The following is an 18,349-nucleotide window of genomic DNA, read 5'->3' as shown; positions in this document are numbered from 1 at the left end:
CCACATGAAGTGTTTGGTGACATTGAGCAATAAGGTTGTGTTGTGTGAGTGACTGATGCAATTTAGAGACAACGATTTACGAGCGGTGACACCGAGCAAACAAGTCAATGCGTCCATCATTCACAGGCTAGAAATAGAACAAGGAAGAGGACATCCAGGGACAATATATTCAGTCATTGGGTTAGAAGCATTAAATTCAGCCTGTGAGGATTTAGTCCTTTTTGTTCATTTATGTCTGGTGCAGCTTTAGGAACGATGGGGCTGAATGTACATTTAAGAAATGGCGTTGTGGGGCGTAGTGGCAGAAATGACGACTGACATTTTAACAGTGCAAACAAGGCCTGAAAGGTCAGTGGCCATGTACCAGTAAATACCAATAAATATTACGCAAGCGCTCATATCTAAGAGCGTTTCGTGCTCGCAATACAAGGGGCAGTAGAGGCAGCAGAACAGTTTGTTTGCCACTGTTTATATTGTGCTTGCAGAGGACGTACAGTATGTGAAGAGGAGACAAATTTCGGATGCCCTATCATATATGGGACCCACTGAATTGTAGCAGTGCATGATGTCGTCTGTAATTTGTGTCTCGAAGACTCCCTTGTATGATCTAATGCATAATTCTGTATCAACTTCATCCACAGCTGTCCACATCATTTATCCACATACCTCCCATGATTGGAGAGGATGGGGTGGAGCTTGCAGAGGGGAAAACAGAGGAGAGGACTGAGCGGTATTTGGACTATGGGCCGGCCAATTGACTCTGCGGGCTGCTAACTGGGAGGGACTTTGTAATTGCAGACTGAATTAATTGGAGCACCACTTGTGATGAGATCATCCTTTCAGGGTGGCCTGAAGCACCTGTGTACCCCTGGTCTGAAGCTACTATAAAGCCACCCCACCTTCAGTTCGAACTTACCTTGAAAATTAAATCCTTTTTCCCGTACCGCAGTTCTTTCAGTTGAGCCTGGATTTTTTTGGACTGCAAGGAGAAGATAAGAAAATAAGTGTTAGCTTATTCAAATAGCGAAATTGGTTTTAGATCACGTAGCAGGATTCTGCCAGCTGCAGCAGAAGACTTCTTTGTGAGCGTTCCCTGGGCAAAGCTCTGGCTTGAAGGGAGGCTCTACTGAGAGTAAGAAAATATCAAATCTCCCCTCCACTGAACTGCATAGTCCACACAATGATGCAGTCATGCACTGGCTTCTTGCCCACTGTCTAAACCTGAATTCTCCCTCCCACTACACGCATTACCGACACCATCACCACACACATGCAGGTTCCCAAGTTATGGAGGGCTCTTGCCTGTGATCGCTAAGCAGCACACACACACACACACACACACACACACACACACACACACACACACACACACACACACACACACACACACACACACACACACACACACACACACACACACACACACACACACACACACACACACACACACACACACACACACACACACACACACACACAAACAGAGCAGATCTTTGCTGCTGCCCCCAAACAGCCACAGTGACCAGCGCTGCCTGACATTCACTCTGCTGCTCCACATCAGTGGGCACACGGAAGGCAGGGGCTGTCTCCCAGATAGCTTGATACACAGCCGTCCTCAAAGCTGCTCATGATGTGAGCATGAACACTGAAGCCTCCACGCAGGACTCGGCAGCAGTTCAGAAGGTTTCTCTCCGAGTCTTCAGCGAGGCTAGAAGGGTTTAATACCAAGGGTACTGTGAAGACCTCCAGGAGTGTAAATGAGCTTAATTGGTATGCAAATATATTGCCTTGATTCCCTGCCTTGAACCCAAACAGAGTTTTCAAAGAATAGATGGACAGGTTAGAGTATCGTATTTCAGATCATGAAAGAATATTAGAATTTAGTGATAAAATAACAATCTTGATGTCTGCTTTAAGCTAACTACTGCATCCTCTTTTTTCACCTTCTTCATTTCAGCTACTCTGAAGACACAAATCAAGGCATCTGAGACGTGTTTTTCGCATGGATTTTGTGCATTTCACTGGAGCTCTTTTAATTACATTATTTCATTTCACCCTCCTCTTCTGTAGTGGTGTAGTGGCCACCAGCTGTACATTTATTGGAAATTTAATTAAAATCTGATACACATTTGGATAGAAACTTGACTTACATTTCTTTATTTCTTTGTACCTACAGATTTAGAAAAAGTTAAACAGAATTTGATCAGTTGACACATACTCAATTGAAAACAGTACAAAGACAATATATTTAATGTTTGACCTCATCAGCTTCATTGATTTTTGTAAATATCTGCTTATTCTGAACATGTTTGAAACAAGAGCAACTAAAGACTGGGAAAGATGTGGAATGCTCCAAAAACGCCTGTTTGGATCATTCCACAGGTAAACAGGTTGATTGGTAACAGGTGAGAGTATCATGATCGGGTGTGAAAGGGGCATCCTGGAAAGGCTCAGTCGTTCACAAGCGAGGATGGAGCGAGGTTCACCACTTTGTGAACACATGACTGGATAAAGGAGATTACACCTCGTAAAGCTGCTGCCTGTAAACACAGTTTGTTTACAAATGACTGCAAATGATTTTTCTTTACGTTTTACGGAGTCCAGACTTTTTGGAATTAGGCTTGGAGATATCTCTGTCTTTTTATCTACACGTGTATCTCTTTCTATCTACTGTATCTCGTTCTTTCTATCCGACTGTATCTCTCTAAACCGCTCTTGCTCTCCTATCTGTCTATCTCTGTACTTCCTTGACACAGGCAGTAAAAATGTGACATGAGGTCTAATCTTCCACCAAAGCACACTGAACACGATGCTGAGGGACAGATTCACTTCAAAGGGTTTTGTGTACTTGACGAGCACCTGTGCCTTTTATTATTTTATTTTTTTTATGAGAATCTTTATCTTGTTATTTCTCTTCCCAGGGTGCTCCCATGTCCCAAGACACCCATTTCTATCATGTGTAGCTGGATTCAGAAATTGCATCCTGAGGCTCCTTGTAAAAAATTGTAAGGTTAAATAAACACAGAGCTACCTGAAAAACTCCAGCTCACAGGGGGGCAGCCACATATTTGATTTGAGATAGTTAAGTCAGTTTTTCTGTGTCCCAGGCCATAAAATTAAATGCCAACAAATTAATTTTATTTGTATCAGTTAAGTGGAGCTTTAGAGATTCTTGCTGGTAATAGAATTAATCATATAAAGAGGTGACACAGTCAAACGCTGTGGAGTGTTAACTCATAAATGCAAATATCTGAATCACTAAATGTGCTGAGCTCTCAGAATTGCAAAAGCATTGGTCTATTATTTACTCAGAATAAATCATGTGAGCTGTCTCCTCGACCCCGGAGAGTCACAGCAGCATCTCTGCCTTGTTGTTCCCGATGGTTCAAATCCTGCGAGGGTGGGACGTGCATTTCAAACAGCCACAAACTAAACGAAACACAGTGAACACAGTGTTTTATACACTCGGTGCACTTGAACAGCTCTCCCTAACCCTTTCCAAATGTATCGCTGTGAGTCATCGTCCTTGTGAGAATGATGACAAAACTGTTAAATTTCAGCAGTCTGTCCCAAGGACAGACATGTTAATGTCTGCAAGAGTGCGTCTCAGTTTATTATTTATGTGTTGTTGATTACAAGATCATACAAACAGAGGGTGCTACAGTTTGCCAGATTCTGGAGGGATGTGGACTTTTGAGATTAGAAAAATATTTGGGATGTTGTTTTGTGATTCATTTACTCGTTTTGTGTAAGTTGAACAAATCCTGGTGAACTTACTACAAATGGCAGTATTGTGTAACTTTTGTCCACGTGAGGACAATTCGTCATGTTTGTGTCTACGTGACAAATGTACTACGTCTAACATACATCCATCTTTTCGCTCTGTTTTGGTCCACACCAAATCCTGAGAAAAATGTCATGCTGTTTAGCTGCTAAATGCTCCGCTATGTTCACCGGCTGGTCGCTAGTTTTGTCTGTCTGTCTGTCTGTCTGTCTTCCAACGTCTTTGATGATTAGGTTTTCAAAAACTGATTTTTTGCACTTTTACTTTCACACAGTTTTAATAACCATCCAGTTCTACACCTAAAGACAAAAATTAGACATAAAAAAGTACAGCATAGCAGCCTTTAAGAGCTTCTCTTTATCCAACTCACTGTGTGAGTGCATCTTGAATTGGAAACATGGAGATCATTAAAAAAATCTAAACGTAGTGGAGTTCAGTTTGGTCACGAAGCAAGGTCGATGAGAGACTGTCAAAACTTTATTACGAGGTATACTGATGTCTTTCTAAATTTCTCTTCATCTTTTATCATTGCAGAGTGTTCAAGCTTTTTGTCAGGGAGGGACAGCTAACAGTAGGCTTCCATTGTTACTGGAAAAGATAGAAGACAAAACATCGCTTTACTCTGAGCAAAGAATAGATGGTTCTGTTTTGTATGTACAGTCTGTACCCGTAACTCAATGTACCATAAATCCTCCCTGTGAGAGAACAGCACAAGTGCTCCACTTTACAGCAGATACAAAACAGGTGACATGACAACACAAGGTGATGCTGCATGTGCAAAGGTGCCCAGACATTCCCAGCATGCATCTGTATGTGCAGTCGCAGCGGGAGCCCAACAGCATCACAGACCCACTCCTCCTCCTCCTCCTCCTCTCTTTAGAGTGCCCTATTTGTGAAGTGCGTCTGATTGGCTGAAGCATGCGAGCTGAGGCAGACCAGTGACTGGCCGGCAGCCAAAACTTACTGGCTGAAGTATATGTTTTATTTCAATAATTTCAGTCAGTATAATTTGATTTATTCAACAGGAATAGTGAATGAAGTAAAACAGCACAGTAATACATTTGTTTTATTTAAGGCATCTGTTCTGGTACGCTCCCTGTGCACATAACATATTGTAATGTAGGGTATATCACTGAAACTGGGAACACGACATCTCCCAAAGCAACGCATTATCAAAGCGGACAAACATCAAACATTCAAATGTGTAGAAACTCGGCTTTGATTTCTTATTTGTGATCACTGGACGAGGCCTCACACATTCTAATATTACATGGCACTAAACCGCGTATGCCGTCTCGTTACTGCTTCCCGAACAGAAACACAGATGTCTGAGGGCTTGTAGACGCACGCGGTGAGACACGGCGAGGACATACAGGATGCGATGAGGGTCATGTGACTGACAGAGTGGTTGAACATCCTCTGTGGTCCTCACATGAAACCCTCACCTAATCTGACCATGTCCAACTTTATACGTACTGTTAACATAACAAGTGCTGCTTCATTGATTTTCAGTGTTTTGACTAAAAATATGAAAAAAGTAAGAAACTGCCTGCCTAAGAAAGACACCTGCTTGACTCACATTAGAGAAGTCCATCAGTGAAAGACTCTCTGCCCTTTCTCTATCTCTCACACACACACACACACACACACACGCACGCACACACACACACACACACACACACGCACGTACACACACAAACATTTCCAAAGTCTAATTTGATGCAAAGAACATTTATTAAAATAACTGATGTTATTAGACTTGTGTGATCTGTTTTCTGGATCATTAATCACCCCCAAATACACATGATGGTGGTGGCATGCTGCTCCGTTCAAAGAGCCTTGTAGAATTAATTACATGAGGCCATTCACCTTGAATTCGCTCTTCACACGATCCTCTCAGATCCAGCACATTGTATTTTATCTGCGTAAGGTTCGGGTTACTTGATATTTCCATTAAATCCTGATGCAGGAGCAAATGAAAAAAACAGCTGAAATACTGAAGTGTAACAGCATCCTTCATCCAAATGATGACTCTGCAGCAGCACCATAAATTTGACAGCATACAAAATAAATTCATGCTCTTGAGGAAAAGATGTGCAACAGATTAAATGGCATCTCTCATGCTACGTGTCGCTGTCCTCCACTGAGCAGTCCTAACCTTGACTTTGACTTAGGTGTTCTGAGATGTTTCCCCTGAGCCGTCTGGTTCAGGAAGGTTTCAACACATTTTTCCAATAAAGTGCCTAAGAGCAGAAATAGCCAGATATGTACAGCAGGCAGCAGATTCTTTTCCAGTTTAAATGGACGGCTGAATTTGCTAAATGTTTGTGATTGGTGAAGTGAACAAGCACACGCGCACACACACACACACACACGCACACACGCACACACACACACACTCGCACACACACACACACTCGCACACGAGTCAGGCCGGTGGCTGCCTGCCAGCGAGTTTCCGGACTGAACTTCACTCAGCCTGTGATATATTTTTCATAGTGACCTATACCCATTCATACGGTCATGTTTGAACATTGACAATTCCACTGTTGTCTTTCCAACCTGTTTTTGAGATTCAGACGAGAAATACTATACAAAGAAGTACCTACTGTGAAATACCTCTGCGCTTTCAGCCATTCCTTTAAATCATTTGGAATGATTTTAGTGCAAACAATGATGCATCCTTGAATTGTTGAGGTAACTGGAATAACAGGGATGAGAATCATAGTTCATGTTTATCCTCAAAGCGGGTCAAACGTCCTTATTCATTTATTAATAAATGAGATGAGGTTGAACCAACTGAACATTAGCAATAGCCATTATCAAGTGCTTTATGATGACTAATAACAAGCCAATGCCAATGCTTCTAGAATTCATGCTAATGAGCAACTAATCAATGGTAAATATGTGTACTTTACTTTAAAATTAAACATGCATACACATTGTTATACGAGTTAAACACATAACATACTATTCATTTGAAATTGGATGGTTGCTGCTTTTATTGTGGGAACCTTCACATCTGCAGTTCATGCTTTAACCTTAATTTACAGATAGATGGTTCTGTGAGTTGAGAAAATCTTCTGTCCCTACCCGGAGCTGAAACCATTAATCAGGTAGTCTTTCAACAGAAAATTAATTGGCAACTGTTTTGATGAATGATTAGTTGTTACCTGGTTTGAGATTTAGTCATCAGACACTGAATAACTTTTGGTGGTTGTTTTGCTTTGCTTTTGGGTTGAAGAGGTCCAGCTTTTAGGGTTTGTTTTCAGACATTTTGTAGACCAAATTAATAGAAAAATAATTGTCAGGCGAATTAATATTTAAAATAATCATCAGTTTGCAGGCCTACCCTGCATATCTGAGGTTCTCATGAGATAAACCTCAAAACTTTGGTGAAATGAAACAGGTATGTTGTTCTAATCAAACTCCGCCCTTCTTTTATCGTGTTGTCCAAGAGACTTTGTGGATATTCATTTTATTGTAATCTGTATTGTTTTTTTCCCAAATAATAGCCAGTTTACAAGGTCAGTTCATGCATAATATGCGAACGGCAACCACACACCCTCTTTATATTGTTGTTAACATGTAATTTCATGTTTTGTTGGCTGAATAGTTTTAACCACACAACATGGATTAGGAGCACAAAGCTTGATCCTCCACCTCACAGAGCAAGCAAAAGCCAAGCACAAGTTAAAGCAGCTTTCTGAAAAACCATTACCACACCAAATGAAATGTATTCCAGTGCACAATGCAGGAATTCCCAAAGCCAATTTTCACAAGATGAGAACGCAAATCACACATAAAGGAAAGCTGCTGTTTACTCACACAAATACTTAGAATGTATCATGTGCAACAAAACGAGCTTGTGCCTAGAAAGTTTATCCAAGGCCAGCCAAAATAAAAAATAAAAAAAAATCTCTGGCCTAATCTCAGTTCTTGGACATGGCTTCAAAGCCCTGATTTCAGATTAAAAGATTTTATCACAACATTTTTTGAAACCCTGACTCACTCAAAGCTCTGAGGAAATCTTAATTGAAAACATCTTTGAAGCATGAAGAGATTATTTCTAGAAAACAATTAAGTAAAAGTTCAAGGGTAAACATGTTCTTAAGAGTTGGTCTAGCTTCAACTTTTGATGGTTGGGGTGGGTGGAAGCGTACATCGTGACTTCATCATCATGACCGCATTTAGACCCCATAAACAGAAGTTACCCCAAAAAACAAATAATAATAATGTTGTTTGAAAGTTCCTGCTCTCGTATCAATCTCTTTCTGCCACTCTGTAGTAATTACAGAGTGATTACAGCCTCAGTCTGCAAACCTTCCCCTTTGAACATAAATAACTTTCCAGGATGAAAGCAGGGCTATGAAAGAATGTTTCCCCTCACTGATTTACTTCAGCTTTTATAGCCTCCCCGGGGAATTGTAGACAGTGACCTCCAGTGATCCACCTGTGTTCGGAAAAATTCTCACAGCTTATTATTCCCTAAAGACCTTGAAGTCCACTTGCCTTGATAACGGTTCTGCAGAAGTAATCAGGCAGACAAAGGAGCACCGGACAAATACACATCTCAGTATTTAAGAGTACAGACAGTAAGATATTATCATCTACAAGCACAAATCCAACCAGCTGTATTTTATCACCAGTTAGATCATTTCCTTTGCTGTTGCTACAGAAATTCTGGCACAGTGTAGACTGACCGACAGCTTCAGTCAGCCCCTCTTCATAGCCTTTGTACTCTTTCCATCTCCTGAAGTGTTATAATCATACTTGGCTGCACTGTCAAATGTGCCATCATCATTTCAAAGTTTGAATATGTGATGATGGCTTGGATAAGCTTAGCTGGGAAGATGTCAGGGATGTTCAGCTGGAGGATTTGTAGGAGGAAAGAGGCTTGTAATTTCCAGCACCCATTTCCTGTGTCTCAGTAGGAACTCGAGAATAACCTTCGTGTTGGAGCATACTTCAGGTTCCATGAAAAGCTCTCAAAGCTTCATCAAGAACCTCCAAACGCCAAATTGTCTTTGTGGACCTCTGAACTACGGTATGCACAAAAGTGTGGCCAGTTCAAAGCTTCAGTCCATCCCTGCTGATGCTGTTAGTCCAATAATATTTCAGCCTCAACACAGAAGTGATTTGCCATGAAAATCCTCGTCCTTTGTGATTAGTCTATTTATTATCTTGTTAATTATGACACATAACCTCAAATTAATTATCTGTGTCCTCGAATTAAGTAAAAATAAGTGTTCACTTATTGTACCAATAGGAACTGAAGTCACAGGTTGAGGCTAGCCGGGTCAGTCAGGAGAAGCAACCATGCCAACCAGCCAAGTACTGAACTAATTCCTTTAAGGTTATCCTTTTCTTTCCGTTTGTCCTTTGTCCCTTTGTCTCTTTCTGACACAATTTTCAGACGTCATTGGACAATGTGTCAGCGCTCTTTTCTGGATGGCCTTGGCAGCTTGAGGATGCGTGACTGTTAGCAATCAAGCTGAACTGAATGCAGACTAATACAATAACAATAAATCCGACCTTAATGAAGAATATAATCAACTTGTATTGAATCTGTTTCAGAGAGCTGTTGATTAAACTGTTGATCATTTTGCAGGATGTAGTTTGTGATTCTGTTGAACTGTATTGCATTAAACAGAGACATGTTTGCATTATTTACCTCTACCCTCGTTGATATACGTGGGTGGACAAAACAAAACACACCTGTCAGTGTAACACAATGCAGTTTGACAGCACCGCAAACTGCAGCTTCATGACCTTCATGAAGTAAGGATTTTTTCCAGGACTGCTAGGTGTACCTAATAAAGTGGCAGCTGAGTATATTTTTCCATAGAGCAAAGTTTAGAGCAGCACTTAGATTAAGATAAAGAGATGTTCAAATATTGACTGTATCACATTTCAGTCCATGAGCTAACCTCATTATAGTGGGTTTAGTGGGCTATGGGGTCAGAATTAAGATTTGTGCCTAATCAAGAGAGAAGGGGCAGGCAAGTTAAGTAATGTGAGAGCATGGGTTATTAATTAAAGGCCAAAGATATATTTTTTTTAAGGTTACAGATTACTGAAGGACTCAAATATCACAGTTCTGGTACCTGCCAGGCTGGTTTAGTGCTTGTCTTCAACTGAAAACGTGAACTACCAACAATTGTTCCGTCATTCCAAAGCTGCGGTAATATCCTCTGGAGCATAGATCAAACAAGTCCCAACTACCTCATCGAAGGTCAACTTCAGGGTCTTTGTAAAGAAAAATGTCCATGCCTGCACCAAGGTTGCCATCTATCAATCTGCCTACATCACCACATGGCTTTATGTTATTAAAATCTAAGTTATTCCACATACTGTCGCCTGGATACAGGAAATGTTTGGAATCACCAACTGCATAACTATTGAGCCCGCGATTACACAGCACCATCTGCACTCACTTGGGCATGTCATCAGGACGCCCGCAGGACCCGCTGCCTTGTGGGATCCTGCATGGCTAAATTGCAGCATGAGCACTGGTCAGCAGGAAGGCAAAAGCAGCAGTTCAAAGCTGAGCTCATGGCTCCACTAAAGATGTGAACCTGTGGACGCTGCTGACCGTAACAACTGGCAGCAGAGATGAAGTAGAAAAAGAGGAAAAGTAGGCGACAGCAAAAATGACACATGAAATGTACTCAGCCCGCTCTCAGATTGCTCTGTGCAGCCATCAAAGAGCTCGCTGTTAGAGACGAGTTCTTCCGAGCTTCACTGGACGGCCAGAAAAGTTTGTGTGTGAGGGACAGACGGAGCAGACGGGTTCTTTACTGAACCCTCCACCAAGAGTTTTCTAATTACAGTCTCAATGAATGATGTAGAGTAACTTCAGGAATAAGACAAAATCTAAAGCCTCCATTATAAATTCAGTAATATTTCACAGTCAATTAATGCTAATCACTGCATTCCTCAGATGCTTTAATTTGTATTTTGCTAACATCACTTGCTCACAAGAGAGCAAAATTTGTCTGCAATATCTTATCATGAATTGAACCTATTCCATGAACAATGAAGTAGCTGGAGCTGAGAATTAATTATGCATGCGATAAAACAGAATGCACTAATTGAAAATCTTTACCTCTTCAGCATAGGCGTCACAAAGTTTGTGTCCCGAGAGGAGTTTAGTCTTCAAGCTCTTGTTCTGAAAAAGAGAAAGAAAGAAGTGACGGCATTGGTGTCGGCCCTGTGTTCTGGACTCCATGTTCCCGTAAAATTTCTGCTGCTTTATAAAAACTACAATTGACTCAGTGGGCGTCAGTTTCTCCAGCAGGACATTTGGCTGTTGAGGAGCTCTGACAGCAAGTGCTTGACTCTGAGGAGCAGTCAGGAGTGCTGTGTCTGAGGATCTGAAAGTGCACTCGGGCTCACGGGCATCTTAAAGGTCAGAAATGTATGTCACGGCCAGACCCCCACTGATCTTTAAACGTGATCAGTAAAGCCTTGAAATCACTGACTGGCAGCCAATGGAGAGACGCCAAAGTCGAGGTCATAGGGTCTCGTAGTTCGGTGCCAGCTGAGACCCTCGCTGCCATTTTCTAAACAATTTGGAGGCCTGAGGGTGATTTTTGACTCAGAGAGCAATGCAGTGTTTTACATTAATTTACATGAGATGTGTTAAAGGCATTAATGATCATCCCCAGATTACAAGACAATGTAAAATATTTTATGTTAGACCTTCAGCAGAATGGCACTGCTCTCTTTATCAGGTGCCATATATGAAAAACAGTAATAAAACTCTTCTTTCTTTTGTAAATGTCTTATTTTATTAATCTGAGAGTCTTGCCCAAACCCAAATACCAGTATCTGAAGTACAGCTTTCTTTTCTCAGAGGAAAAGTCAAAGGTAACACAAAGGTTTCTGACCACAGGCCACAGATCTTTCTCTCGAAATTGAGTTTAAATAAAATCCACTGCTGTGTTTTTAGATGGAAGTCAGCATGACAGAGGCAAGAGGAAGCGTGTAAAGACACAAGAGAATGGGACCTGGAGAGCATTTGGAGGGAAGGAATTTCCACTTTTTAATTGACAATGATCTGTTAGTAAAATCGGTCCAAAGCCAACTCATCGCTTAACCCAAAGCACCCATCCAGATCTCAAGATGAGCCATTAAAGCAGTACGATCAGCCATGACGAAAGCCTCTCTAAGGCCTGAGAGAACTAAAACTGTACAGTCTCCAGAGCTTAGAGAGGGCCGTTCGAGGCAGATCGGCTGTTGCACCGCAATAACATTTCTGAGACTGAGGAAATGATTCGGTAAGAGCAGCATTAGGTAAAGAAAAGAACACACTCCTCTGTACAACATATGTAAAAAATGATCCATGTGATGCATGAGGCTTTTTCGTGGTGTGTGTGTGTGTGTGTGTGTGTGTGTGTGTGTGTGTGTGTGTGTGTGTGTGTGTGTGTGTGTGTGTGTGTGTGTGTGTGTGTGTGTGTGTGTGTGTGTGTGTGTGTGTGTGTGTGTGTGTGTGTGTGTGTGTGTGTGTGTGTGTTTCTGTGACAGCCTGGGAGACCACAGCTTGTTCCACTTCTGTTTAATCTACAGAAACAAATGCAATTCGATGCAACTTCATCATAGCAACCAGAGATTTATTAACCCTTTTCATTGGCTCAACAACACATTTAAAATTCTTAACGAGTTTATCAATGAGCTAATTACCTGCAGTCGAAACCCATCCAGCAGAACTGAAGGAGAGATGAATAGAGATGAATATTCGTTCACCGGCTTTGATTCAACAAAACTGAACTCTAACACACCGCTGCCCTCGCTCTTCTTATGCAGCACATACAGGACGCTCTGCTACATGCAGCAGCGGTTCCTTTTCCACACTTGCTTTGCATGTGAACGGATTACAGCGTGTGAGCTTAGACTTCCATCTAACAGACTTTGAAACAGCTTGATGGCGGATGCCAGGAGGGTGGTCCTGAGCATAGCCAAGACTGGAGAGTTGCTAGGTTTCACAAAGGCAGTAATCTCCTAACTGTACAACGAGTGGACCAGAAAACCTCATCACAGTGCTTGCTATGTGGGAGGCAGCCCTGGGAAGAGGCACATGGGAGATGACGGGCGGCTCGGGCTATAAACTGTTCATCACTACACCAAAGTACGACGTGAACATGAAACAATTGTCAGCCAGTGCTGGAACACACAATGCACTTCATTAGAATGACAAACAGACCAAGGGAATTCAAATATCATGTATTATGTTTTTATCATGGCCAGAATTAGGAAAAATATTGAATTTGAACCGTCAACTAAAATTTGAGACGGCTAAAACAACAATAGAATAGATGAACAATATGATCTCATTTCTTCTGGGAGTGCGGAGGATGTTTTAAAAATAAATCTGCAATAAGCTGTTTCACTGTTCTCATTAGTCAAAACTAAAAGAAAAGCAGATCAGAACAACACAGATTGGGGAATACTAATACAGGCTGACAGCTCGCTGCTTTTTTTTAGCAGATTATTCTTTATTTGAACCACAATCAGACACTGCTGGCGAGTCTGTCTGTCTGTCTGCCTGCCTGCCTGCCTGCCTGCCTGCCTGCCTGCCTGCCTGCCTGCCTGCCTGCCTGTCTGTCTGTCTGTCTGCCTACCTACCTGCCTGCCTGTCTGACTGACTGACTGTCTGTCTGTCTGTCTGTCTGTCTGTCTGTCTGTCTGTCTGTCTGTCTGTCTGTCTGTCTGTCTGTCTGTCTGTCTGTCTGTCTGTCTGTCTGTCCTTCAGAATCAGCCCCAGTCTGCCTTTTTTTGGCTCCAGGACAAATCACGGACGTGCATTCATCCCCATGCAACACTCCTAGTGGTAGATATTTTTGAAAATACGATCTTGCCATGAGCAATTATGGCTTATAGATGGCACATTAAATTAATTTAGGGGGAGATAACACATTTGGCTATTATGTTGCTGTGCTCTGATGATAGATTTGCTGCTAGATGTTGGAGACGGCTCAGTGTTATTAGGTGACGAGGCAGCTGTGAACCACAGGGACAGTGTGGATGCAGAGGGAGAGGGGGATGTGCATCCACCAGCTGGCCCTTGACATCTACTTATAAATGATGATCCCACCTCTACAATTCTGACTCTGTGTCGTGGCTCATACTGAATGCATTGATAATTTCATGCTTGATGACAATCATTCACAGCACAGCTCCATCTGCATATAGTTACTCTGATGAATTTGGCTTATTTTGTAGCCATGCTAGCAGCTTGGCTTCTGGGATGTTGGTCTGATGATTGGATGGACTACCATGAAGATTAGGGTCACATTTAGGGTCCCCAGATCAATCCTTCTGACTTAGGTGATCCCAGCTTTTCCGCTTGTGCCACCATGAGGTTATGTTTGAAGTGTTATGTGAAGGTGGTAAACTTTCTAACTGCTAAACATTAATATGTTAGCATGCTGACTTTAGCGTACAGCGTCACAGAGCCACCAGCATGGCTGTAGACTCTTCTTTCCAGTTAATCAGTGTACAAAAGTCAGATTGGTCAAATCATCACCAAGCAGAGTTTGTACTTGGGAATCATTTCTAATGATATGACGTGCTGGTCCAGGCTGGCCATGAAATGTGCCACATTATTACTCAAAACCATAGCGCCAGAGCATTATTAGCTGATAGGGCCAGTTTTCTACAGTCAAACTCGAGGCTGTAGTGTACTTTGTTGGGAAAGAACGACCACATCTGCTTTACATAATTATTGGTTGATTTAAAAAGAACCTGAACCATAAACACGTTACTGAAAAAGGTTCAGGTTTATACTGCAATTTGGCTGGCAGGAAAAAGTGACAGTCAATTCAAAAGTGGCAGTTTCTCACATACGGCACACTGTGGCCTCTCTCTTCCTTTCAATTCACTCCTCACTCCCACACACACCTGTACAGTGTGTTGTGTACAACACATACAGTACATGCACGCTGAGCAGAGGTAATGAGCTGGGATGGCAGTTGTTTTGTGATTCAGTGAGGCAAAACTGGCTGAGAATCAATTCCTCACAGTTGCACCTCCTCTCACCTGCAGAAGGACCACCATTCGAGGACATGCAAAACTGGCAGCTGTCATATAATGTGACGTAGCTGAGCCCCAGGACGTACTCGGAGTGAAAATGAGATCCTCTAGAGCTTATATGTCACAGCGCATTATGCAAAGTGTGATACAGGCAGCCACATATTGTAATGTGTTATTCCTGCAGCACTATCTGTCTGCAGACCTGAAAATAAAGGAACACTTTGCTCATATTTCCCATTTAGAAAAATGCAACAGCATGCACACAAGTTGTACAAAATCTACCTCTCAATCTGTCACAGGGCCTTTATCACTGATCTGTGACAATCATTGAGTCCCACGTTGACTACAAACCACAGTAAGGAGTGATGGACCGCTGCTATCTTTTGGTTATGTGATGATTTTAAATGCAAAATCATATTACGTTGTCAGGGTTGAAGAGGTAACGTTATATTAAATAAAAAATGCTAAAAAAATTGAAACATTCAGTCATATACAGCAATATAGGCAATCACTAACCATCTAAAGGACCTCAGCACTCAAAAATATCTCTCTGACTCAACTCACCAGAGTTATTTTCACACATTATAAAGTGCTGATATGTCGACAGCCCTCCAGTGTTGATATTTACTGTCCATCTAGGTCAACTGTCACACGGCTCGACACATCAGTGCTGGATCCTTTTAGCCCTACTGTGTGTGTGTCAGAAACTAGCTCATGCAACAGCGAATTTTAAAATTTAATTCTGGTCAAGTTTCCCACAAATTAACTCTGCTATATCGCATGTGTGTCTTAGACAACTTCAACCTTCTACCGTTAAACTGGACGGATCAACCCCCTCGCATGCAGCCCCGTGCCCTCAGTGAGTGGAAATACACCGCCCTAAGTGCGATGCAGTTAGAGTTGACATTTTTATTTTCAACAAGTAGAGCCACACTCGCCCTGGCGTGCACGTTGCCTGACACCACGAGCGAGGGGCTATTGTCACAACATATTTCAGCTGGAAAGGTCAATAAGCTTCAATGTGCTGACAGAGAAAACAAAACGACGAGATGTCTCTGTTGCATCACTGCTTAATAGCTTACACGTCCCCATTGTGAAAATGTGACTTCATTGCTCATGTCGGTTAAAGGCCGCAGTGAACTGTGTCACGAACCCTAACCGAGCCACCGTTTCCTGTGGAGGTCAGCGAAAGCCACAGATAACAAACTTCAGTCTGGATAAAAGCTTGTTGAGTGGACGCTCTGCCTGACATGCATCATTGGAAACTACTCTGTCTTGTCTTTGGTGTACATCCATATTAACATTATGATAGTATAATATATGTTGTGAGACCTTGAGAGTCCCACACAGAAACATCAGTGAACCATAACTTTCTTATTCACTGTTGTTTTGCAGTGGAGGGACTGATGTTTGATATTAATCTGACATAGAAAAGCTTAATTTGTGCTTACTAGACTTCATTATAGATGGACCTTGAGAGACTTTAATGGTGAGCCACTGGGCCCAACAAAGTGGAATGATAGCATTATGGATTAATTAAAGTGTTTTGATTTTAAGTTACCAACAAAGCCCTTTGTTGTGCATGCTTATTCATGTGTCCCATGTGATTGCGGTTGATCCCACGACATAATTTTCACAATTATGAGCTGGAAAATATTCAGTTGTTTGAGTGTAGAAATTAATTTAGGCACCAGAGCCTGTTGAGCAGCAGCTCTTCAGAGCAGCTTTTTCATGTCGGAGCTCTGCACGCTGTTTGTTTAGATGAAAAGTCATGAGGTCATCCATAGTAAAAGCTCCAACGGTACAAAAGAAACTACTTGACTGGAGAAAATCCCTCGTCCCTTTAAACCGTTGTTGAAAAAAACTGAAATAATTTAGAAAATATCTGCTGCTCAACGTTTCACTCTGTGAGTTTTGACAAGATCTCTATGGGCGTACAAAAAAAAGGGCTGCTGATCAAGCAGAATGGACTGAAGAGGGGAAACAGAAACTTGGCTCATCGCTCGGTGTCAGCTCAGCTATAAAACTCTTAAAACTTAATAAAAAATTAACATTAAATAATCCTCGCGGGATCCTATTTTCCCCATGTCCCCATTTTTTTCAGACCATTAAAGATTGTTATTTATGAGTAGAAATTTTACCCGTTTTTATCTCGTATTCAACTGATTTTTCCCTTAATCTTGGCCCTCCTTATGAGCTGAAAAATGAATTTATATAATAAAATAAAAACACACTCTGGGATCTGTCTATTTGACAGCCTGTGTCATATATTAATGAACAGATTCCACACATAACACAATCAATTACAATCTCTGTCAGGGCAGTCCAACAGGCTTGTCTGCTTTCTCAAAAGCAAGAAAAAATAAGAAACTCACATTGCGAGAAAATCGTGGCAGAGCTCACCCAAGTTCTGCAGTCATGTAGCTGTCGAACACATCCAATATAAATTACTGGCATTAGAAAAACAAACGTTCACTGTGGATAAGCTATTAAATATGACATACCCCCAGACATCTTACAAGGCATTTGGCAGCTTGAGCTGAACACATCTTGGCAGTTTAAGGACTCTTGAGGTCAAAGGGGGGATTATGCATAGTGAAAAGATTGCTTCTCACCACTGTTTCATTGTTCTGACACATAATCATGTGCATGCAGTATGTACACTGTGCATTGGGAACAGGGTGGTCTAGTGGTTGTAACATTTCCCCATACCTATTAACCCGCTCAATTTGTCTCTGAGCAAGATACTGAATCCCTTATGCTCTTAGGTGATAAACCTGAGAGGGTGTTATTGCCAACAAAATATCGCAAAATCAAAAATAGCTGTAACGTATTTTGCTATTATGTGCAGAAACATTAAGGGAAAAAGAGAAAGTGGTCCTCTGCCTCAGCTCCAGTTTCCAATGGATAGTTAGCTGCACTTATTGCTGAAGTAAGCGCTAACCCTGCTAACTGCAGCTGCTGTTAGCTAGTGGGACACTCGATCGATGTTTGGCTGTGTTGTCGAATCGCTTGTTTGTGATCATAAGTAATATAACCTTGCACTTGTACAGCTGTCCATTTTTATCACAGTGGTGTTTAAGTGAATTGCAATCTGAAACTGGGGGCCCTAAAATGCTTGAGGCACCTGAACTGCAACTGAAAATAAGAACAAAACTGAAGAGACCAGAAGCCAAAGTGTATATCAGATATTTAAAGTACTTCATTTGATTATGCTCCTCAAACTATTTAGTTTCACCTTTTAATCATTAAATTAATTAGTTTTAGTCTCTGAAGTTGACATGAAAAGGTTGAAGGGCTGTTCAGATGTTAGGTTAGTGGGATGTTCACCACTGCATGTGCAGCTAAATCATCAATTTATCTCTCCACAGGGCAGTGGGGGGCGGGCGGAGTAAGGTCCAACTACTATACTACACATTTTAGGCACTTGTGCATGAGTATTTTGGTTTTGTCATACTACTATATACTTACACTCCACTACAATTCAGCTGCAGTTCTAAGTTATTTTGATGGATGAAACCACCCAACAGT

At 41.7% G+C, this 18,349-nt stretch overlaps 1 protein-coding gene across 1 annotated transcript in view; it reads right to left on the bottom strand.

The window, feature by feature from the left end:
- luzp2 (leucine zipper protein 2) overlaps positions 1 to 18,349 on the bottom strand; it is a 138,145-nt gene that overhangs the window by 19,527 nt on the left and 100,269 nt on the right. Inside the window, exons 6-7 of the mRNA XM_070969681.1 lie at positions 10,893 to 10,955; positions 917 to 979 (exon numbers count right to left, since the gene is read on the bottom strand). Of these exons, the coding sequence (XP_070825782.1) occupies positions 917 to 979; positions 10,893 to 10,955 (126 nt within the window). The remainder of the gene's footprint in view (positions 1 to 916; positions 980 to 10,892; positions 10,956 to 18,349) is intronic.

The sequence above is a fragment of the Chaetodon trifascialis genome, chromosome 1 (genome assembly GCF_039877785.1).
Source record: "Chaetodon trifascialis isolate fChaTrf1 chromosome 1, fChaTrf1.hap1, whole genome shotgun sequence".
NCBI classification, from domain to species: domain Eukaryota; kingdom Metazoa; phylum Chordata; class Actinopteri; order Chaetodontiformes; family Chaetodontidae; genus Chaetodon; species Chaetodon trifascialis.
The sequence above is the reverse complement of the archived record's forward strand: the minus strand, read 5'-3'. Positions and strand labels throughout refer to the sequence as shown.